The 24,851-nt window shown below is 46.1% G+C and overlaps 1 protein-coding gene across 1 annotated transcript in view; it reads right to left on the reverse strand.

The window, feature by feature from the left end:
- NEURL1 (neuralized E3 ubiquitin protein ligase 1) overlaps positions 1–6,673 on the reverse strand; it is a 215,028-nt gene extending 208,355 nt beyond the window's left edge. Inside the window, exon 1 of the mRNA XM_084841991.1 lies at positions 6,589–6,673. Within this exon, the coding sequence (XP_084698117.1) occupies positions 6,589–6,673 (85 nt within the window). The remainder of the gene's footprint in view (positions 1–6,588) is intronic.
- Between the last annotated feature and the right edge of the window lie 18,178 nt (positions 6,674–24,851).

A 24,851-nucleotide genomic window follows, 5' to 3' on the forward strand; every position in this document is an offset into this window, starting at 1 on the left:
GAAGGGGACGGCAGAGGATGAGATGGCTAGATAGCATCACTGATGCAATGAATATGGACTTGAGCACACTCCGGGAGAGAGTGCAGGACAGGAAGGCCTGGTGTGCTATGGTCCATGGGGTCACGAAGAGTCGGACACGACTGAACGACTGAACAACAATAAAAATTCTTGGACACAAAAGATCCTCGCTCCTCCAGCCAAAATGTTTAAACTACTGTAATTCAGTCAATCCAACCAACCAATTTCTCAAGATAAACTGTCTACTTGGACTCCAAAGGAGGAATATGAGGCACTACTTACAAGAGAGTAAAGTTGCAGGGAAAAAGAAGGGGGACACAAAAAAATTAATTTAAAAATAGTTTACCCTATATAGATTAATGTTTGTATCATTCTAGCATTTATTCTCATCTTTGGAATATGAGACATGACTGCTTAGAGAAGAGGAAGATGGTTCCCGTAACTCACTGTATCTTACAGTTATGCCTGAGGTGATTTGGGTTTGGGTATATTCAGCCTTCTAGGATGTTACTCTCCCTCAGGGTTCTCAATCATTGGCTATCTGTATTTATCTTCCATATAGGGATCCAGGTGCTCTGCACCCGCAGAGCTCACAGGTCAAAAAAAGTTTTCTAAAGGACAATGACAGGGCTGACTCCAGATTTGAGGGGCCTCTCAGCAGTGCCTTCTGGTAGCTCTCCTCCTATGTCAGTGGGCCCTAAATATGTTTACATGTTAGCACCAGGTGTGCTCTGGTCACTTCCAGGTGGGAGCTGCCATTTAAATCTCCCATAATGCCCCAGATGTAGTGTCACCCTGGAGCACTGTGGGAAATTTAAATGGTGGCTCCCAGAGCTATCCAGGGCAGGGGCCCCAGGACAGGCATCAGTACCAGTGGGTCCTGCCAGCAAGACTAGCCCTAGACATTCTGCTGCCTAAGGCGAAGGATAAGATGGCACACATGCATGCACGTGCACGCGCACACACAGACACCCATTCCACATGCAAAGGCTGACTGGACTGACAGTTGAATCTTTGACATGGGGGACAGAAAATTTCCATTCATTTGAATAGGGACAAATGGATGGAGGGGGGATGAAAATGGATGGAGGGTGGTAGAAGCTGCCCCATGGACCCTGTTGCCCCAAGGGTCCTTGCACAAGTGGGGCTTTGCCCCACCCTCAGCTGATTTTCAGCAGGGCAGCTTCTTCTCACCTTATGCAAATCAATGGAGAAATAGCTCCATTCACTTGTATGGAGATGAAGAGAGAGAGGAGCCAGAGAGCGGGGGGGGGAGGGAAAGACAGACAGACAGACCAGAGACAGGAGGGAGGGAGGGAAGGAAGGAAAGGGAGCCAGAAAGAGGGGGGGAAGAGAGAGAGAGAGAGAGAGAAAGAGAGAGAGAAAGAGAAAGAAAGAAAGAAAGAAAGAAAGAAAGAAAGAAAGAAAGAAAGAAAGACAGGGAGAGAGAAAAAAGAGCCAGAGAGAGAGAGAGAGAGAGAGAGAGAAATCGGAGCCAGAGAGAGAGAAGTGTTGCTGGGGGGCAGGGGAGGAAAGAAGGAAGGAGAACCAAAGAGAGAGAGAAGCAGGTGCCAGGCATGGTCTGAAGGCACATGAGACAGCTACCTTGCTGGAGCTAAGCAGGTCTGGGTCTGGTCAGTACTTGGAAGGGAGACCACCTAGGAACCACATGTAGCCACCTTGAGTTCCACGATAGAAGAAAGGTGGGATATAAATGAAATTAATAATAATAATAATAATAATAATAGAAAAGAACCAGAGGGGGGGAGAGAGAAGCCAGTGAGAAGCACACACCCACATGCGCGCACACACAGGGTTTGCATTCATGCCTACACACAAACAGAGAGAAGGGGGCATTCCCCACATTCTTGTGAGTGTACACACCCCTACAGCAGGCAATTTGTGGAAGCGCCCAGGGCACTTTTTCAAAATGCCAAATGTCCCCACAGGCCCACAAAGGTGGGGGACTCCTGATGTAACCTCTTGTTCATGTGTGATAGATCTGACTGTGTATATTCCATTAACTCTCTGATGTCTTCATGGGACCAGAAGAGTCAAAAAGGGCCTCCTCACCTCTCCACCTGCAGCAGCAGGAGTCACAGAGCCCATAAATCAGTAGCCTTTGTAGCCAGCCACAATGTGTACTCCCCATCAACCCTGCCCCTCCCAAAAGGGTAGGAATGGGGCCTTGACTATGACATCATGTTGAGTCTTGGAGGTGATATGAGCACCTTTGTGATCCAACAAGACTGCAGAGATGAGCCCCCATCCTCCTTCCCAGGTCTGAGCTGGGACTGGGGGTAGAGAGCTTATCCCAGACTCCCTGAGTTTTAGGGCTCCTTCACATGGAGCTTTTATCCTGCTATTGAGATTGCTCACTCATGGAAGTTTGCGGGTCCTTTTCATGACATCGTTAACCTCCAGGGCACATCCAGAGGTATTTCCTGGTTATTCCAACTCAAAAAGATACGGAACTAATGAACTATAAACGCAGAATGTTATGCAGTTAAAACAGCCACTAGATGGCGCTGTATCATTGAGTTCTATAGAACCTTGAAAATTAAAAGCGTCCCCTCTCAGCAATCACATGGTCGCTGTCTGGGAGCCCGTGGTAAATGCTCCAGAATGGGAGGACTGCGTGGGTTTTCTTTAGTGTAAAGGCAGCCACAGAGAGGCTCAGCGGGAGTCTGGTGAAATTCCATGCCCTTCTCCCAAGCCTGAGGAACAGCAGAGACCTTCCCTCTGAGGCAAAGGTGTTGAACCTCTTTCAGCCTGAGGGCCAAATTCCATTTTGGAGAAGCTCTCGGGGGCCATATTCCAATGGTGGGTGGAGCCAAAGGCCAAAGAGAGTCAAAGGCAAAAGCAGTAGGCCCAAAATACAAAAAAATGCCATTGTGTTTTAGCTTAAAGTTCTCTTACTGCCAGTAACTACGCCTCAGGGGAGGCATTTCAACCTTTTAGAATGGGAAGAAACTGCACAAAACCTGGGGAAACTGCTAAGCAATCGGTGGTTGGGGAAAGGGTGTGGGGCCAGGTGAAGGGGGTATTCTGGGGAACACCAGAAGGAAGCCCCTCGGCCTGAGGTTCCACACCCCTGATCTTAAGCTCAGTGGGAGGTTGGGAAGATTTCCCTGCTCTTCTCCTGACTCAAGAAAAGGTTGGGGACAATCCCACCAAAATGCAAATGGTAAGCTGGTGAGGGCATTTCTGGCCCTCTGGCCCTATAGATGACCAAACTCTCTTAGGCTGATCTTCTTCATGCCAGGATATCTTGGCCATCTATATCAGCCTACTGGGTGATTAGATGATCTGACCATATGTCAGGTGCAGATGTGCGGAAAAATGCATGGAAAAATCTGTCTGGGCTCACATATATACTACCAAACACATAGCACAGCAAGGTAAACTGTTATCAGATCCAGCTCCTGTATAAGGGGATGGGGGCAAGGTAAAGGCAAGGCAGAGACGAAGGCAGCCTTTCACATACAAAAGAAATCTCCATGCTGCTCCAACCAGGAAGCAACCCTAGCCTTACAGAGGTTAGGGAACACTACACGACACATTCAGGCCCATTGCTTTTATGAGGCTTTCTTACTAGCCTGGCTGATTTCCTGCCTGTTCCCTCCTTTCTCTAGACCAGAGGTGGGGATCGTGAGGTTCTCCAGACGTTGCTGGACTGCAACTTCCATCATCCCTCACTATCAGCTATAGTGGCTAGAGATGATGGGAGTTGTGGGCCAAAACATCTGGAGGACTACACGTTCCCCACCCCTGGCCTAGAGCTTAGCAGACAAATTCCCCCTGACCTCCCTGAGGTCCCTGGTTCAAGACCTGTTATTTGCTTGCCATGACTACTGTTGAGAAAAACCCTGACTTACAAGAATCTGGAACACACCATTTTACAAGTGAGGTTCAAATAAGCAAATCTCTCTGAAACATCTGATGTGCAAAGGGTAAGCTTCCTGCATGACTATTCAGGCCTCAGCATTTAATAAAAAACTGTCCAGCCACCAAATGACATTCATGTTCATATCATCAAAACTCATGGCTCTCCTTCTGGCTGGCCATTTTTTAAGATTTTCAGGTGTACAGGAACAGCAAGAAGTGAAAAAGATTCATTTGGGTGAGATGGCACTATCCATCTGGAAGGCTGCAAGAACTACAGGGGTCGACATCTCTTGGCCACTACACAGTTTTTTCAGGCATGGAGCTCTTTGAGCATTCATAAGGCTGAACAAAAAAGGATCACTGCTATACAGTTATGGTGAGGTCATCTGCAGAGAGGAGCAAGAAGGCCTTCTTTTAAGGATAACACAGCTCCAGCAGTTGCCAAAGCTATAAGGACTTCTGCAACCTTCCCAGTTTGAAAGATTGTTAGGGAAAGGGACTAGAGTGAAATGCATCTTCAATTAAAGTATATGCTCCAAAATGTAACAAACTGGTGTGACATTCATACTTTTGTGCTGCTGTGCCTCCAAAGCATTTTACAGGAACCTGTCAAATCTAATCAAGCTTGTTTATTCTGCATGTAAATGTAGGACCTGAGGCAATCTTCTTTCAGAAAAGACATAAAAAGCACATATTGTCTCTGGCAGTTACTTGGCAGGGCATTTTTAAATACAACAAAATGCAAAGCTTACTTAACTCTTCATTTCAATCATAGAATTTAAACCACTCAAGAACCATTTTGTTGGTTTTTTCCAGCAGGAGAGAGAGCACAGCAACCAGCCCCAGTTAAAATGGGGTGGGATGTGAATCCAAAAACCAAGCATGTCATCTGAAAGTAACTGAAATCGGGTGACTCTAAACTGCATCTCAATTTAAGCAAACAATAACAAATTATTAAGATGTGCCCGTTCTGCCTACGGACTGTAAATTTTGCTTAAGTTTGCTCCAGTAAAATTTCCAGTTGACAGGCTTGTTCTTAAGATAAATCCTTCCTGGCAGTTTACAATTGAATACCAACTACTGCAGCATCTCCTGTGCTTTCACATTTGCGCTCATAGGGAATGATGAGTCTCTTGGTAGGGTTCACCTGCCCCCTCCTTACACGTCTAATTTTAAACACAGCAATTGTCTGCACTGAATTTCTGTCTGACTCAGTCCATGCTGGGATCCTATACCTTCTTGGCCATCATCTGCAAAACTAAACAAAAACTACTGCTAATAATCCTGGGGGCATTCAAGAGCGTCATCAAATAACTGAGAAAAAATCTAGTTTCCATATAAGTATTACTGAATGAAGTATTTCTCAATAACAATCTGTAATCCTCTGCCCTTCTATAGTGTTTTTCATGAAACATTGATACAAATGTTATGACATGCACAAATGAAGCAACACGCCTGAAAGAGATTTGAAACAGCAACACAATTGTGGCTACCGGAACATCACTCTTATTTATCCACCTATTAGCAAAAAAACTTGGCCACATTCTTTTAGTACTGAATGTGTAGATGCAGTATGCAATGAAATCTATACTATACAGTACTGGTCCAAGTAAAAAATGGAAATGCTTTTTAAATGACAGACTGTGGCTATGATCCAAAAACCAGTTATCCAGGAATGCTTGGTTTTAAGTCACTTTAGTCCCATTCATTTCATGGAACTAATATACTCTGGCTTAACTGCTTTGTGGACTGGGTAGCAAATTCTGCTGTGAGGTGGTCAAAAATGTAGCAGGCCAAAGTGAGCACAGGTCATTCAATCCTCATCCCTTTAGACTTGCAAGAAAATCCATTGGGCACCATACATGTGAGTAGACCAGAATGAAAAAAAAATTAGACATAAGAAAGAGACGCTCAAAAGAATTATAATACTAATCAGATCTGAACTACAACCAAAAAGATCAGTATACTCCTGATTCACATAAAATCTGTCATTCCCTAAAATGGATCCAGAAGCTGACATTCCTGGGGTAACCAGGACAACAGCTGCTGCAGCATACTCACTTAGAAGTAAACCACTGGAAACTACTTATATCACCTAGCATCTTAAATACGTTCTTCTCTCTTCCTCCTCCTCCTCCATTTCCTTTAAACCCTTCTTTTCCATAACTGAAGAAAAGGAATTGGGATGTAAATCCGTCTATCAGCCTGATCCTCACCTCACATTTATTTGGGAGTAAAATCTACTGATTTCAGTGAGACGTAGTTCCAAGTAAATATGCATACAATTGCAACCCCTGTCTTATTTCATCAGAGGAATCAGAGGAGCCCTCTATTTGTCTTTGCACTGGGGTGCGTGCGTTGTATTACAAAGGATGCAACTAGTCCACATTGTACAAAAAGATTCTTAGGCATGTGCTTTAAAATCACTGAGGTGAAAGAACAATCTTCTTCATAGGAGGTGGGGTATTTCCAGGTGGCTTGGGCTACCCTGGGATGTTACAGAGCATAATGCCATGGGGTGGGGTGTGGAAATAGTATTCAGGTGAGCACTGAGGACATAGCAATGATTGAGGAGGATCACCACAATGGTCCAAACTTTAAAGGGAGAAGAGGGGCTTCACCTTGTGTTCCACACATCTAAACAAGAAATCCAGGAACAGACAGGGCTGCTGCGCCTCTTACCTTTGAGATGCTGATGATGGGCCCTGTGGAACCGGCTCGGATTGCCCCTAGGCAGTGCTGGGATGCTGGAGAAACTGTTCCCCATGGCATCAGAAGGCAGCCAACAGCGGGAAGGTGACAACAGCTGGAGGGCTCTGTGGGTTTGTGCCGCTGGCCAGGGCGGGGCGAGAAGGGAGGGGAGCAAGGGGCTGGGCTCTCCCCTCCCTCTCCTAGTCCTTCCCCCTCTTCCTCTTCGCTCTCGCTGTCACTTTGGCTCCAGAAGCCCCCTTTGTCTCCTCTTCCTCATAGATGGTGCCTTTCCTTGGGCTTGGTCCACATCACCCAGCCTGGGGTGGGGAATGAATAAGGAGCGGCTGCTTCTTGGGCGAACAGCGTGGAAGAGGTTCGCTTTCCTCCCTCAGGGAGGCTCAGGCTGATTCCCTTGCTAATCCTCCTTCCGAGCCCTGCTTCTCCCTTTGTGTCGCGCTCATTCCCCACCCCACCCCACCCCACCTCTCTCCCTCTCCCTCCCCTCCTACTCCTGCCTGCCTCACTCCATAGACTTCACCTTGCCTAGGCAATGCGAGGGGATGGATGTCAGCGGGCTGCTGCTGCTGCTGCTGCGCCCACTCTCGCCCTCGCCCTGGCTCAGCCGCGGCTGCTGAAACATGGTCCCCCGCCCGAGCCTTCGATTGCCACCCCCACTTCTTCCCTATCTGGGGGCTGCGGCGGACTGGCTCCTCTTTCGGATCTGGTTGTTATGGTGACAGCTGCCTCCACAGATGAGTCACTTAAGGGACCCGTAGAGTCACGTGGGCGGCCAGATGTGCCACCTCTGGCGCGAGCGGCGGGGCAAAGAGGCGTTTCGGCGCACCACCGCCCCCTTTCCCGGGCGGCGCGGCGGGCCCGACAGGTGGCGTCCGAGGGCGGCGGCGCGTGGCTAGAGATGCAGCGTGTGCGGTGCAGAGCTACCAGTTCCTCCGGAGCGCCTTGGAGCGTGAAGAGCGGGTGCGCGAGCGGCACTTCCAGGCGCGTCTCGGAGGAGGGGAGGGGAGGGGAGGGGAAGGGGGGAGCTGCAAGCGCGCCTACTCAGGCCTCGGGCGCGCAGCGAAGTGCCGACGAGGGTGTGCGTGTGTGCCCGTGCGCGCGCATTTCTGCAGGAAGGGGAACCGGGGAAAGGGTCGTTGGTGTGCGTGGAGAGATCAGCCGCTGGGTTAAGGGTGGGCGAGGTGGCGCTGCGCTCCCGAAGAAAGAGCGTGTGTGTGTGTGGACACGCAGAAAGGAAGCTGGTGCCGTGTGCATGCGTTGCGTGGGGCAGGCTCGCAAAGTGCCCAGCGGTAGAGATGAGGGATGTGTGGGCGCTCCCCTAAAATACTTCTCTGCTACCCCGTTCGCTCCCCCAGCTTTCAGTCACAGCATATCTTCGCTCCCCTGATCGTCATTGCCACCCCCCCCCTTTGCTCCCACCCCTCGTTTTTACTGCAGTCAACCCTGCCCAGAACGCAGGAAAAAAACGGTGCCTGCTGTGTGCATCTGAGAGCAACTTGTGGTGTGCTAAGCGTAGCTGCGCAGAGAGGGCAGATGGGCAATGGATCACGCGTGTGTTCAAGGAAAGGGGGCTGCATTGTCCAGCTCCTGCCTAAGGCAGCTGGGAAGCCGGAGCTCAGTGGGAGAGCACCTGCTCTGCATGCAAAAGATCCCAGGTTCAATCCCCTGCATCCCCAGATAGGGCTAGGAAAGAATCCTACAAACCCTGGAGAGATGCTGCCAGTCAGGGCAACAATACTGGGCTACATGAGCTAATGCAGTGGAGGCTGGTGGCTCCGATGTCAGTGAATCAGCTCCAGGTTTTAGTTAGAACTGGGCAGGACTTTGGATAGCTCCTTTAGAGGTCGAACTGAGCCCCAGAGTGGCTTCACCACCCCACTGACATCAGAGCCACCAGCCTCCACTGGACTAATGGTCTGGCAGCTTGCTGTGTTCTTCTGTACGAGGGCGGAAAGCTCAAAGATTGCTTCTCTATAATTGCACAGCAAAGGAAGGCATGTATGGGATTGGTGCAGAGGCATCTGTGTGTATCATATGGCTGTATAAATGGCCGTGAGGGGAATGGATGTTCAAAACTTTACAGTAGCCTTCTGCAAATGGCATAATCCTGAAGTATTCCAAGTCATTGGGAGCGTCCCACTGACTTCAGGAGGATCTGGATTGTAACATAGATATGCCAAAGGACAAAGATTTTTGTATGGGTGCAATTGGACTTTCTTAGGTACATGACATGGGAGTTGGAAAGTATCCAGGGTTGTTACTGGTAAATGCTGAAAGTAGCCTTCTCTACACATTACAGTGCACATTACAAAGTTATCTTCTACACCAGCCAATAGCCAACCCCAGGTAAGTAACAGAAGCTACAACTATATCTATGCCGTTGTATACTTTATTGCGTACGTTAAAAGCATATACTTCAGGAATTCTGCAAAGGTAAATGATTATGTATTTAATCCTCTTCGAATCAGGAATGTGAAGAGACAAGAAGGCTATCCAGTCAAACCACCTGACCTGTCGGGAATTGTCCGTGCAATCCAGACCACAGTCTGTGACAAGCAGAGAGCAGGTGTTCTTGCTAAGTGTGCTTGCTGTGTATGCAAATCATTCCAGATGACTGAAGCTTGCTTGTGCCAGAGGAAAGCCCTAACCACCTCAGGGAATCAGGCCGTGTCTGTTATACCTTATAAGCACCATGACCACACTATGCCTGTTGCTTTACACTTTTGATGTTCTGTGCAGATGTGGGGATGGAAAGCATTTGCCAATAGCCTCAGACAACATGAAGGTGAAGTATGTCTTTAACCCCATATTTCACAACACAGGAGCATTTCCCATAAGTTCAAACTGGTGTGTGATGCAGGTTGCCAGAAACAACAGAATTTGGCATTTTAACTTCAGTGGTTTTCATACATGCCCTGGCCTTTTCTGCAGAATATCAAACTCCAGGGCAAACCACCTTGAGCAAATGGAAGAATCAAGCTGTCCTACTGTCCAGTACATGTTTCCAGTCAAAACCCAGGCAATTTCTCAGGATAGAATGAGCTGGGAGGACCTTCAGATATGAGCCAATCCTCCCCTTTCTCTAATGTTTTCCCCACCATCATCAACACCATCTCCTCTATGTTTATTAGGAATCCCTGATTTGTCTCAAACCCCACGTTTTCCCAAACACAGTTTGAAAACTTGAGTATACATGCACAGCCTAGATTCTGGTTAGTGAATATGGGATTTCTGTTCACAGAATATGGACTTCTTGATTGCGGATAGCAAGCAGGAAGACACGCAAAAGGAGATGGGATCTGGCAGCTGAAGAATATATAGGCAATGTACAAGCAGGAGGAAATAAATGACTTTAAAACTACACACTTTGCTTGGAATGGTTGTTTTCCCATAGCAGTTCCACAGTATACACCAGCCTTTTCCAAGCTGGTGCACTGCAGGTGTTTTGGACTACAACTCCCATCAGACCCACCAGCATCACTAATGGTCAGTGCTGTTGAGAGTTGTAGTCTAAAACACCTGCAGGGCACCAGGTTGGGGAAGGCTGGTATATGCTACTGTACATACTACATGAGCTGCTTGCTTGATAACAACACTGAAGTCTATTGGACTTGGGTGGATATCTAATGGAAAATATGTCACACACCTACATAATACAATTTAATACCTCCACCCAATAACTTTTAATACCAGGCTGAGAATTTCTGATTGAGGAAAAGCATATTTTTCCAGGAAAATAAATTATTTTGTTAAATGTTGCTGTTCTCTTTTTTTAACTAGGGCATGGACCCTTTTTTATTACTGACCATAACAAATCTTTTCAACTTGGGACAAAGGCATAAACACAAAGGTATCATATATATCTCTTTAGCACCATAAATCAAGATATACTGAAGATATTTAGTACATACTTTCCAGAAACAGAAGACCTGTATTGTTTGGATGTAGGATGGACATGAAAAGTAGCATCTAAAAAGGGGCTGTGTCAGCCACATTTCCGCATGTAATAAATGTGGGGAGTGTTTTGTGTGTGTCGGGGATGGGGATTAAAGAACAGTGCTCTCTCCAGCTCTATGAGTATAAAATAATATCTCTAGCTTTACCTGCCTTTGTATGTCACAGCCCCAGGTCCTGTGCTTATTTTAATCTTGTGATCTCTTCCCCTCTTGGATCAACACCACCCTCTACAGTTTTATCACCTTCCATTGCTTTCTAATTTCCCCCTTTTCCCCTTTCATTTGTTTTCTTTCTTTTTTCTTTGTCTCTCTTCCTTTTTAATGTAATACTGTAATAGGCAAATTAGCAGATGTGAAAGCAAGAATTGTAAATGGTTTAATACTTAAGACACAGAACTTAACACACCATCAGTGACCTGAAGAGAAGGGTGAGGGGAGAGAAACATGGGGAAAGGGAAGCTTATTGTTACATATCTTGTACCATCAACTGCATTGGGAAGGTGGGAGAGGGGTATCTTTTATTGTTAAAAAAAATAATCTCAGGAAAACTTTCAATAAACAGTAAATAATTCCCAAAACTATTGTGAAATACTAATCTTCTCTATTTCTTCTAAAGTGGTAGCACAGAAAGAAATCACTGAGAGAAGAAAGATAGCACAGAAAGGTGGAGGAAAAACAGAAGAGGCAGCATGGGGTAATAGCAAGCTTTCTGTAATAATTTGAAAGAGCCCCAACCTCAAAATGCATATAGATACAAAGCATCTCCACACCCAGATTTTTATCCCATAATGTACTGGGGCTTCTGCTTCCAGATTCTTTGCAGGATTAAGCTTGGCTCCTGACACAGGCTGTGTTTGGAGGGCTGTCTTTCTTGGCAAGTTCTCAATGTATAGTTTTACAGCTACTAGATGGCACTGTGGCTATAGCAGAACTGTGCAATTTCTCATGGCCGTTAAAGCAGAATTATATTTATTACTGCATTATCCTCGATCTTTTTAAAAGCAGGATAAAGGTCAGAAAGTGTGGGAGATGCCCTGGAGGTTGATGACATTGTGTAAAGGACCCGCAAACTTCCATGAGTGACCTAATCACAAGTGTGCAATAAAAACCTAGTGTAAAAATGCTCTTACAGCATTCAGCCTGGGGCAGTCCTGGCCTCTGAGTAATCATAAGCTTCCAACACTCTCACACTTAACTCTGCCCATTTTTATACCTTGCACAAAAAGTGTATTGCTGAGGTTATGGTCATTCCAGCACAATATTACATTATGCCAATGCAAAGGACTTAGTAGTGATCCTATCTTCATCCTGCAGGCATAATTTGAAGATGGGATTTTGCTGTCAATCTCTAATATATTGTTCCTAAGTCAGGGTTAAAAAGATCCTTAGCCCCTTACAAATGCTAAGATTCTTAGCCCTGAAATTAGGCAAAACATGTGAAAGTTAAAGCCACAGACTTAAATCAGCAGGGTGCAAAATTGTTTTAGGCCTATGCCTTTAAATACATCCTGACAAATTACCTGCATTGCAGACAACTTTGAGTGAGCTGTTGGCTTCCTAATCCACTAGGGAAAGGAAGTTTCCAAACTGATTTTCCTTGTTGGGTTTTTCAGCCATGTTTGTCAAGCAATCATGGGTGTGGAACTCAGGAAGAGATAAAAGTGCTGGAGAGGAATTTGAAGGGAAAGCACCAGGTAGGACATGGGCAGGGTTAAGCACCCCCTCCCTCTCTTGCTGCTTCTCCATGGCAGAATACCCCCTCCTAAGGACACTTTACAGCAGAATGCTGGCCACTCGGCAGAGATGGGAAACAAGACCACTCCATCAGCTCAGCTGAGAGACCAGCTGACTTTGGCTCTTGCACAACTATCACCTAGTAGCCACCATTCCATTGAATTGTTTCATCAGCCCTGTTGAGAGACCAGCGCCTATCGGCTCCCCCTCTCCCTGAACTGATTCCATCCCAGCTGATTGTTAATAAGAACTTTGCAACTGTAAGAATGTGTCCCTGAGTTTGCTTTTTTCCTCCTCCCTCCCCATCTCTTTTTCTTTTTCTGTTGTGTCTTCTAGATTGGGAGCCTTTTAAGCTGAAGTTAAAATGCTTTAAATAAATAAAAGAAAGAAATTGGGCTAATATTACACACAGCTTAATTGTGATGTGTAATTTGGCTATAAGATACAAGAACAACAGAAATGCTAGCTGGGGAGCTAAATCTTCTGTTTGCTATCTGCATTGTGAGCTACATTACATTCACTGTTTATCAGTAAGTTCTTTCAAAAATGAAATCATGTATTTATTTTTAAAGTACATTTAAAAATCCCTGCATCTTCTGAACAGAGGTTGCTTTTCAAGGACCCCGTTCACAGAAATGTTATATCAGAAATAAGGTGCATTTTCATATATAGTGGGATGCACTGTGCATACAGAAAGAAAGAAAATGGAGTTTTGGCATGGGTCACTTCATGTGCAAAGCTTCTCTTAGTCCTGTGGCAATTCAGTCAGCATCCATGGCTTGGGTAGACTTTGGAGCAGCAGTTAACACCTTTTGAATATGCAGAGCCAGATCATACACTTCAATGATGCAAATCTTCCACTACACAAATAGAAGCCTCCCTCTGGAATTACAGAACATTCACTAGGTCACAAGAAGGGCAGCATCCACACTTATGATGCTCCATCTCCCTTAAGTTCTACCCCGTGACAACTGAAGCAAGGTGTATCAAGCAAGGCAAATCAAGCAAATTAATCTTGCGGCCAGGTCTGGATCTCCTAGCTGTGAACTTACCTTCCTGCATTGGATACAAATGAGATAGGTATGAATAATAACAGAACTGGTACAGTACCTACTATCTAGATATAGCTGGAGAATTTCAGTTCAGGTTTTATTTTTTATTGTTTTCTATGAATATTATGTACTTAAAAGCCTGTGGAATAATTTCTATGATGAATTTGACCCATTGCCACATAATTTCACAGACATACCATTGCTATATAATTCCAGGATTAGTCAAGGGTCATGTTTTGTTACTTCCCTTTTCTATTTTTTCTTGGCTTTCCACAGAGTAAAGGCTATAAAGATTAAAGTAAGTGATAAAATGTTCTAGGCAGAAGGCCAGGATAAGATGTGAAAATAAGTCCATATCCCCTAGATCAGCCTTCACAACCCAGTGCCATCCAGATGTGTTGGACTACAATGGATGGTGGGAGTTGTAGTCCATCTCATCTGGAGGGCACTGGGGAAAGATGCCTTAGAAGAGAAGATGCTGCAGGTACAGAACATCTAAACAAACACCTGGAGCTGAAGCTCTCAGGTAATCCCTCATTCTCATTGCAACTGGTTGAAGATTTCACCACTTCCATGTCAAGCATATATGGAGGGGAGTTTCACCCACTGAGGTTAAGAAATAAATAAGTTATGAAAATGAATTGTCTAGTCAGCTTCCACACAGTTATTATGCAAGGGAAAGAATTGGTTTTACTATTCCTTTGCAAAGTTACACATCAAATGTAGCAATGCTGCCAAAACACGAAAATAGCTCTTAAATGGAATCTAGTTTGGTTCATAATTCTCAAATGCATAATGAGCCCTGACTTGGTTCCATGCCCAGATGTTGATTGCTGTAAACAAAGCACATGTGATAACAGCCAATCAGGGAAGGATGTGTCGTGATGCATTACATTGGGATGCATGGAGCAGAAAACACATTACACGCAACAGGTTCTCATGATGCACTTTGGTGAAGCGCATGAGGAAAAATTCAAAGTTAATTTAAAAACTCTTAATAACAGCTGGTCTGAAACTCAACATTAAAAAAACTAAGATCATGGCATCTGGCCCCATCACTTCCTGGCATATAGAAGGGGAAGAAATGGAAGCAGTGACAGATTTTATTTTCTGGGGCTTCAAGATCACTGCAGACGGTTACTGTAGCCATGAAATTAAAAGACGCTTGCTCCTTGGGAGGAAAGCTATGGCAAACCTAGACAGCATAGTAAGAAGCAGAGACATTACCTTGCTGACAAAGGTCTGTATAATCAAAGCTATGGTTTTCCCAGTAGTAATGTATGGCTGTGAGAGCTAGCCTATAAGGAAGGCTGAGCACTGAAGAATTGATGCTTTCGAACTGTGGTGCTGGAGAAGACTCTTACGAGTCCCCTGGAATGCAAGGAGGTCCAATCAGTCCATCCTAAAGGAAATCAACCTTGACTGCTCATTGGAAGGACAGATACTGAAACTGAAGCTCAAATATTTTGGCCACCTAATGCAAAGAGAAAAGTCACTGGAAAAGACCCTGATGCTGGGAAAGACTGAAGGCAAAAGGAGAAGGGGACGGCAGAGGATGAGATGGCTAGATAGCATCACTGATGCAACGAATATGAATTTGAGCACACTCCAGGAGAGAGCGCAGGACAGGAAGACCTGGCATGCTATGGTCCATGGGGTCCCGAAGAGTCGGACATGACTGAACGACAACAACAACTGTCCAAATTTATAATATTGGATTCATAAGTTGGTGAGCAAATTAGGAATTATGATGGGGTCATCATTTCGACCATCAGTAATCAAGTGTGCTACATGGAATCATGGGTTACTGGCCATCCTTGGGAACAATGTTGCTCTCCTTCTGGGTACAGACCCTGATAAGATTAGATCTAGCAAGTCTGGGGCTTTTGCTGCTGAGGTCCCTGTTGATGTGATCAAGATCTGTCCAACCATAGAGGCAAATCAAGCAAATCACCTGGGGTGCCAGAATTCCAGGAGCGCCTGCCTTGCCTATGTAAATGCATTGGATAGAGAACCACTGCCTGCATTTTGGAAGAGGTGCACAAAATCCATTCAGCATTTCATCACTTGAGGAATATTAGAGGACATGATCAAGCACCTTCTAATCTGCACCAGTTGCCCGAGGCATAGATGCAGTTGTTAAGAGAAGGAAATAAAGAAGCAACAGACTTTGGAATGGATAAATGAGAAAATGATATCCTGGTGAAGTCTTGATCATTTTACAGGCTAGTATGCTAACCATGATGACACCTAGGGCAGCAATAAACCTTGGGCCAGACCTAGCTGTACTTATATAATTATGTGGCTGGAAGAATGACAGCAGGGAACAATCACCAACCTCACAGCAGGAAGATGCTCCACAAACTGCTTACGGCCTTAAAAAAATAATACCAGCACTTTGGAGTGGACCCAGAAATGCACTGGTAGCCAGTGCTGCTGGAGCAAAAATGGTGTCATGTGTTCAGAATTTCTGGCCTCCATTAGCATCTGGGAAGTCACATTCTGCACTAACTGAAGTTTCTAAGCTGTCTTTAAAGTGCACTGCAGTAGTCCAGCTTGGAGATAACTAGAGTGTGGATAACTGAGGCCAGATCCTGCCACTCCACCTATGGCTGCAGCTGGCATCTATGACTGAGCTGAGATAAGGCACTCCTGGCCATGGCTTCTTCAGACAACTCCAAGCCCAAAAGCACCCCTGGCCCTTCAGGAGGAGTGCAAACCCATCCAGAACTGGACTAACGTCTCTGTCCAGGTGGACAGACCTCACAATCTACAAGACCCCCATCTTATGCAGATTCAGTTTCATCTTGTTCTCCCTCATCCATCACAAAATCACACCCAGGCACCTGTTCAAGAGTTCCACGGCCTCCCTGAGATTTGTAGCTGGAAAAGAGAAGAAAACTGCATTTCATCAGCATATTGAAGACAATGCAGCCCTCACCACTGGGTAGCTTCTCCCAACGGTTTCATATAGACTGTATGTATGTATTATTAAATGCATTTATATCCTGCCTTTTTTCCTCTTGCAAGGAACCCAAGGTAGCTTACATGGGTTACACCTCCCTCTTCTCCATTTTATCCTCACAACAACCCTTTGAGGTAGGTTAGAGTGAGAGTCAGTGACTGGCCGAAAGTCACCCAGTGAGCTTCATGGCCAAGTGGGGACTAGAACCTGGATCTCTTGAGTCCCAGTCCAACATTCTAACCACTACACCACACTGGCTGTCTTATCCCCATGTTAAAGAGCATGGGGGATAAGATGGAATCCTGAGGCACCCCACAAGCAAGAGGAAATGGGGATGAACAGAACTCACCCAGCACTACCTTCTGGGAACAGCAACCCAAAACAGATAGAAGCCATTGTAACATTTTTGCCTCCTAAACCCTGCTTGGACAGGTGGGACAGAAGGATACCATGGCCAATGCTATAAAAAGCTGCTGAGAGGTCCAGCAGGCCTAAGAGGGTTACAGTCCCACCATCCAGTTCCTCGTGTATGAGCCATCCACCAGGGCAACCAAGGCTGTCTCTGCCCAGGATCCGGATCAGACCTTGGACCAATCCAAATACTCAGTTTCCTCCAAAACCACAGAGAGCTGAGATGCCATCACCATCTCCAACACCTTGCCCCAAAAGGGGCAATTAGAGACTGGATAGTGGCTGTCCAGCTTCATAGGTTCTAAGCTAGATTTCTTTAGCAAGAAATGCAGTTGGAATCACACCCACCCTCAAGGAAGTATTTACTACCTCTGATGTCCAGGTTCCCCCACCCCCCATCCCTGAATGCTTTAATAACCATGAGAAGCAAGGACCCAGAGAACAAGTGATGGGTCTTAAACTTCCAATAGCTTGTCAACATCGTCAGGTTGCTCCCAGGTGAAAGGTATCCATAACAACATGATTAGATAGTGTTCTACCTACCTCCAACTCTGATCCTTTCATAATGATGGCCTCCAATTCAGTGCAAATGTGAACAATTTTACCTGCAAAATGCAAAGCAAATTGGTCACAGTAAGCCTTTGAAGGCTCCCCCACTTGTTCCAATTGGTCCCTGTGGAGAAGATCATTCACCACCCAAAAGAGGTGAGCTGCCCAGCGTTGCCCAGATGCAATGGTGGCAGAGAAGTAAGATTTATTTGCTGCTGACACCACCACAGATTAAACAAGATGTTTAGGGTGCAATCCTATGCATGTTTAGACAAAGAAAAGGCTTACAACTCCCAGCATGCTGGGAGTTGTAGGCCTTTTCTACGTCTAAACACACATAGGATTGCACCCTAAACATCTTGTTTAATCTGTGGTGCCGACAGCAGCAAATAAATCTTACTTCTCTGCCACCACTGCATCTGGGCAACGCTGGGCAGCTCACCTCTTTTGGGTGGTGAATGGTCTTCTCCACAGGGACCAATTTAAAATGAATTTTAGTCCACCTTTAAGGTAGAACCTTCTCAAAGCTGTGTACAAAATAAAAAACAATACAAAAACATACAAAGGCAATAAATATTCAATAAAATACTATAAAAACACTATAAAATAGATAACACCAATAATACCTGCAGCCCACAGATTATGAAAAGGCCAGTGAAAACAAGTACATCTCCAGAGCCTTCCTGAAGACCTGCAAAGAAGAGGCCTGACAAACCCCTGATGGAAGTTGATTCCAGAGGAGGGGGGCACCACAGAAAAAACTCTCTCCCTCGTAGTCCCCAGAGTAACCACCCTTAGGGGCGGGCAAGTAGAAGGTCCTCTGTTGATGACATCAGAAGGCAGGCAGGCTGGTATGGAAGAAGGTGGTCCTTCAAGTAACTTGGGCCCAAACAATTTCAGGCTTCCAAGGTTAAAGCCAGCATTTTAGATTGGCTCAGAAATGCACTGGCAACCAATGCATCTGGCGCAGTATAGCTGTAATCCGAACAGACTGCCCAGTCCACAGGAGCAAACATCCTGGGGTTCTCAACCCCAAGACTACCTCCACCAGCTGAAGTAGAGACACTGTGGAGGAGCAAATTCAGAAATACTTTTACAGTACTGATGTCCTCTTTTTGGCTGATGCATTTCCTCCTTTTGGGCAACCCAAGAGAAACCCCATCAAGATCCTTGCCCTAAGTAAAGGCACTCAGAATTGGCAGAATGTGGAACAGGGTACCTGACCAAAGGATAGAATCTTTGTACACCAAGGCTGATACCCCATCCTTGCTCCCACTGTTGTACTTGATAGCCAGGTGGGTGTTTCTGGGATTCACACTCAAGCCTTCCTCCAACCAGGCCTTCTCCTGGGTGAGCTCACTGATGGTAGATGCCTTCCCATTAACCACCATTCATTAACAGTACCTTCTAGGGTGGCCAAGTGGCCTCTTTTACAGAAAACAATCCTTTATTTGAAGGGCTGCCAGAGGACTGTCCTCTGTTTTGAAAGTCTTCTATTTGAACGTCTGCCCAGTCCAAGTCTGATTTAAAGATACAGAACCATCAGGAGGAAGAGCAGAGGCCTTGAAGTTGCCCATCAACAGCACCTGGGCAGCAGACTGAGCAAGACATACAAGTCACCTGGTCACAGTCTTCCACACGATGGTGAAATGTGCAGCATTTCTATTCAAATTATAACAATTATTTCTAAATTTGCATCTACATAAATTAACTAGCCAATGCAAAAAAAAAAAAAAGAAGTCTCCTTCTTATGTTGACATTTTGTATCTTTCTTGTTTTTGAGTTTTAGTTTGGTGTATATGCAAAAGTCTGGTTGGCTGTTGAGCAATAAACTGAACTGAACTGAGCATGCAAATTTTATGCAAATCAGTGTCTTCTTTAGTTCTTTTTGGTGATGCATTTCCTCTTTATTGGTGATTTATAAGAGGCCACCCTAGACGAGCCGCAGACCCAAGGGCCCTGCAGACCAGCCACAGGTATTACGAAGGCTGGAGAGCATGCTGGAAGGGGACATAGTGCGCAGATGCATAAAACTCCTTCACAAACACCTCTGACTCCAACCACCATAGCAACTGCTGCCCTCTATTACTTCTATGGTGGCCCCTTTATCCTCCTGAACATTTATTCCTCTCTTTCTTGTACCTAAGCACATTATGACTTTAACCAAATTAGCAGCAGTTATCCTGTTGCTAAGCAAGCTACATATAGCACCCAGTTATCTGGTTCACTGATTTGCAATTTACAGCATGGAAGGCATTAGGTGCACCTCCTCAGGTATTTATTCATTGAAACAAATCATTTGTGAAGACAGGCTTTAAATCAGGGTTGTTGAATCTCTTTCAACATGGGGGCCAAATTCAGTTTCAGATAAGATCTGGGGGGGGGAGCACATTCCAGTCATGGGCAGGGCAAAAGGGGTGAAGCCAAACATATCGGCATATTTTAGCTTAAGGTTCTTATTACCAGTAATTAAGCTTTAAGAGAGGCATTTCAACCTTTTAGACTGGGAAAAAACTGCCAAAGCCAGGAAAACACAAAGCAATTGGTAATTGAATGGAGTGGGGCCAGAGGAAGGGGTGGCAGCATCCAGGGAACCCCAGAGAGGCAGATTAGGATCCCTAAGTGGGCCAGATTTGGCCCACAAGCCTGAAGTTTGACCCCCTGCTTTAAACATTCTTAACGTTTGTGGTGCCTGGCTCCCTGGCCACCAAGATATGCCCAGCAACAACAGCACACAAGGTAGCTTGCTCTGACCAAGCTGAAGTGATATCTCATGCAAGGCAGGCTGGAGAAGTCTATCCAGCTATGCTATATGTACAACTATATACATACCATACCCACACAGACAGCTCCATTGTGATGAATCATCTTGCAGTTCTCTTCCATCTTGCTCCCCACTTTCCTCATATCTACCCACCTATTTCTGTGCCATGTAACTTATCCGTCATCTCGTCTACTGATGGTGGCTGCTTGACTGGTACACTGAACTGATGACCCAACCCTGTTATATGGGCACCACATCTTGAGCAAACTCATGACAAGGGACATGGTGCTGGCAATACATCAGCCACTGCAATCCATCATGATGACCCCTTCTCTGGCACCGTAATTCTTTTGGAACTTGTATGACCAATACCCTGTGATGAAACTTCACCCTTTCACCTAAGTAAATGTAGAGATTTCTTAATGTATCTGATTGAAATAATGCCACATTATTAGCAACGCTGACTGTGCCCTTCAAAAATATAAAGAATAAGGTTTGTTTAGGCAGATTTTCTCTGTGGTTGACTGCAAAAGAAAATAAATTAACAGTTCTGACATCCTTGCTAGAAGCCACAAAAGCGCAGATGCAAGGTTAACTGGCTTCATGCTGCATGCAGTCAATGTGGCTCGAGGACCATCCAGAGTTTAGAAATGATGTGAGGCTGCAAACCTTGATGCGCTGACAGCAACATGAAGCACACATGCAGTGATGCTGCAATGAATACAAAACAAGGTGCAACCTATAGGTCTGGAGCACGAGGGGTGGGACATAGTGAGAAGGGCCAGAGTGCAGTGGTAAAACACATGGTTTGCACGCAAAAGTCCCCAGTAGGGCTGGAAAAACTCCTATCTGAAATCCTGGAGAGCTGCTGCCAGTCAGTGTAGACAATACTGAGCTGCATGGATCAAAGATCTGACTAAGGCAGTTTCCTGTGTTCTTATAGCAAAATGAACTGAATACTTTTGTATCATAGTGAACAGGGTGAAAATCGGGTTCTAGTAATCCTACCTCAGCAACATAAGAAAGACTAGGACAGGGCTACTTGCACCAAAAATATTTTCTTTCTTTCTTTCTTTCTTTCAAAATTCAGTACATATATGACGCTCCCATTTTCAATATTCAGACATTCCAGGCATTATGGTAGGTAATGCTCAAAAAGGCAAAACCATTAGCATCAGAACTGGAATATTCTGAAATCTGGAATACCAACACATTCAGTTTTTTTAACGGGAGCTGTCAAGATTTCAAATGTCAGCCTCTAAAATAGTAGGCCATCTCTCAATAGAATAACAAAGTTTCCCTTGGCCAATGAATGCCACTGAATGCATTGTTGTGATGTCAAAGAATATTCACAAGCATTCTAACTGCTCAGGAGTAAATTGTAAGCCCAATGGGTCCCAAAGACAGAAAGAATTATGCTGTTGGTGGGAAGGAGAGAGCGAGGCAGCCAGTTCAGGCAGGAGGTGCTAAGGGGTGGGAAGCAGACAGAGCTGTGTGTGTCACACAGCTTGCCCTAGGCCCCTGAATTAGCCTGCTCCACTCCAATGCAGTGGAAAACACTGTACCATTGCTAGTACAGCTGGCTTCTGTACAGTGAATGAGGAGGGCATCTTATCCTTTGCCTTAGACGGGAAAATCTCTTGGGCTGGCCTTGTGCTTCAGGAACTTTTGTGTCACCTCCTAGCACTGAGCATAATTAGGAGAAACTGAAGAGTTATTTTAGAAGAGTACCTTAATGCATACACATGTGCTGTTGGGTGAGAAGACTTGGGCCAGAGAACCTCCAGGCCATGGGCCAAATTTGGCCCACCTGACCAACCCATCCCACCTGTGGGGGCCTCCAATGAGGCCCCTCCCCAAAGTCCTGTCCCCTGTAGGGTAGAATAATTCCCACTGTTATCTCTGATAAGAGATAACAGCAGAAATTCCCCTTAACATGATGATGATTGCTGTCCCAGTTGGAATGGAGGGGGGTGCAGTAAGTGCTTCACCAGCCCAAGTGCTCCTCAGTGGGAGAAGACATGGGGAAGGCAATGCTGCCCCAGCCAAGATGCCCGGTGGAGGAGCACCTTCGCTCCATGACTCTTTAGGGGTGGCTTTGCAGCACACAGGCTTTCCCGGCGACCTGGTTTTGCTGTGCATGGGTTTTGCCTGGGTCCCCTGCCAGCAAAAAACTGAATGGTATCAGGGGGCATGGCCCACCCACTGACCTCATTCAGCCCAGGGAGGGCTTGGGGGGGGATTCATCCTGCCTCCCACTCAGAAACAGTTCCACACCCCTGGCTTAAGCTAAAGTTATGGATCTGTGAGGGCGAGGGCTTTCCCTACAGGTGGAGCCCCTTCTTTACATGGGTTCCACCAGTCATGTTGAGCCTCCTGACACACCCTAACCTGAGGATAGGCAATGTAGTGTTTGGGGGGCACTGCCCCCTGTACCCATGAAGTGCCCTGCTGGTAACCTGTGATTTTTTAAAATTCGGCTGGCCAGGAATGCTTCAAGGGAAACCCTGGCCCGCAGACAATTGTCATCTTTATTCCCCTGAATGCCTCTGGGCTCCATGTGGACCCAGAGACAGGCTTAGGAAGTAAAGATGGTGGGCAGCTGAAGGCTAAAGAAAAGGCAGGAAGGAACAGATGCCATTGCTGCTGCCTGGTAAATGGGGAGGTTCAAGGATGGCAGCATGGTTTGCCGTGCTGTGGTCCCTTGAGGCTCACAGGGGAAGCTGGTAGCAAGATCAAGGCAAGAAGGCAGATCTAGGCAGGAAGAAAGTTGGACCTTGAATAACTCTAACTGGGTTCTGGTGGCTGGAACTCTCTCCTAGTAGAACAATAGAAGGATGTTGTCTCAACAGGGAGCTAAAGTCAACTGAAGCCTCATGTAGGCTGACAAGTCCTGTAGTGTGGTCAGCTCCAACTCTCCTGGAGGAGCTGACTGGACTGTTAAAGACTCCTCACCTGATTTTGTAGCCAATGGCTTCAGCAAAGCTAGGGAGTAGGGGGTTCTACTGGAGACTCACCCTTGAGCCAGAGGACAATGATAGAGCTGTGTCCTCTGGCCAGGATGACCCCAAATAAGGCACTGGCCATCCTACCCCTGAGGAAGCAGGCTGTGCCTCATCCTCATCAGAATCCTCTGCTGCACACTGGAAGGAATGAGGCTGCAGGGGTCATGACACAGGGGCTGGATCTACACTTACCACCTTTCTTAACTTCCAATGAGGTTTCACCACCCGCCTTTCACACTACGCAGTAGCCACCTCGAATTGGAACCAGAATTTCCCACTTCCGTGCTCCCGCTTTCAATACCCTAATATCCCGGTATCTCCCCTTAATGTGCTCTGATTTTCCATGTTTGCTACCATATCCAGTCATAGTCCCCTTCCCCCGCCTGTCCATATGAGGCAGTGTTTGTATTTCCCTCCTGTCCAATCACAGCTCTCGACGGCCCCATGTCTTCTTCACAACTTCGAATCTTTGAAGATCATGCCTGAATTAGAAAAAAAAAAAACATAGCGAAGAAGCCCCGATTCTGCGAGGATAACGCCTTAATTTAAAAAAAAAACATCCGGAGCAGGGGATAGGAGGGGGTAAAACTTAGTCTCATTGGAAGGGATACAACAACCCCCTGCTCAATGCAGGAAGCCTGATTCCCAGGCGGTCACCCATCCAACCACTGACTGGGGAAGACCCCACTTAGCATCCGAGATCAGACAAGCTCGCGCAGGAAAACAGCAGGAAAATAGCACAGCGCTTGAGTGTGAACCGAGCTCGTGCATTCGATGAAGCACTGCAATGGGGAAAACGAGTGAGTGTGAATAATCACGTTTTAATGCAAGAGCGTTTAACCCGACGGGACACTAAATTCACTGCAATGGCGGGTGCAATGTAGATCGGCCCCCTGGGACAGGGATGGGGTGACCTGATGGAGTGGGAGGATGAAGTGGAGAGACCAGCGTTGGGCTGGGGGCAGCCCAACAGGGTGAGAGGAGGGCTGACTACAGCTGATGTGGCAAAGGGAGGGCCAGAAGCAATACAACCCACCAAAGGCATCATAATATTACAACTAGCTAGTCAATATGTTGGAAGCTTGGGAAAATAAAACATTTTGGACTGGTGCCAAAATTACATAACTGCTGCTGCCCAGTGAAGTTTTCTGGGAAGGATATTCCAGATACAAGGCAGTGGAGCAGAGAAAGCCACCACTCCCGTCACTGCCCACCTAATCCTGATAGCAGGAGGGACTTGGAAGAGGGTCTCCAATCATGACGGTAAGGTTTATGCAGGCTCAGCTTGACTCAGGCAAAACTAACTCCCATTGTGTTCACTGGGACTTACTCCCAGGTAAATGTGCATAGGATTGCAGCCTAAGATCCTCACTATGACTGGGAGGACATAGAGTTGGGTCCAGAGGTGCTTTTCTACCATTGGAATGCCTCTACCACAAGCAGAAGAGCTTTTCCCAGCTTTGAGCAAGAGAACCAAAATCTACCAGCAAGCTTCTGTTAGCACGGCATTGTGCCATCTTTTCCACAAGGTCTCAAGTTCATACACACCTTTCATAAGATATGCTAGCACAAGACATTGTGCAACATCATGCACAAGACTTGCACAACATTCCAGGTATTTTCTTGCACTCAGTGTAGGCTGGTGGCTAGGATGTCATTGGGGTGGTGAATCCACTCCGGGTTTCAGTCAGAACTTTAAAGGAGCTATCCAAGGTGCAAGTTCTGACTGGTTCTGACTGAAACCCGGAGCGGATTCACCACCCCACTGACATCAGAACTACCAGCCTCTGCTGATTGCAC

This window comes from Heloderma suspectum, chromosome 3 (assembly GCF_057233095.1).
Source record: "Heloderma suspectum isolate Gila_16-S chromosome 3, 16-S_ref, whole genome shotgun sequence".
Taxonomy (NCBI): domain Eukaryota; kingdom Metazoa; phylum Chordata; class Lepidosauria; order Squamata; family Helodermatidae; genus Heloderma; species Heloderma suspectum.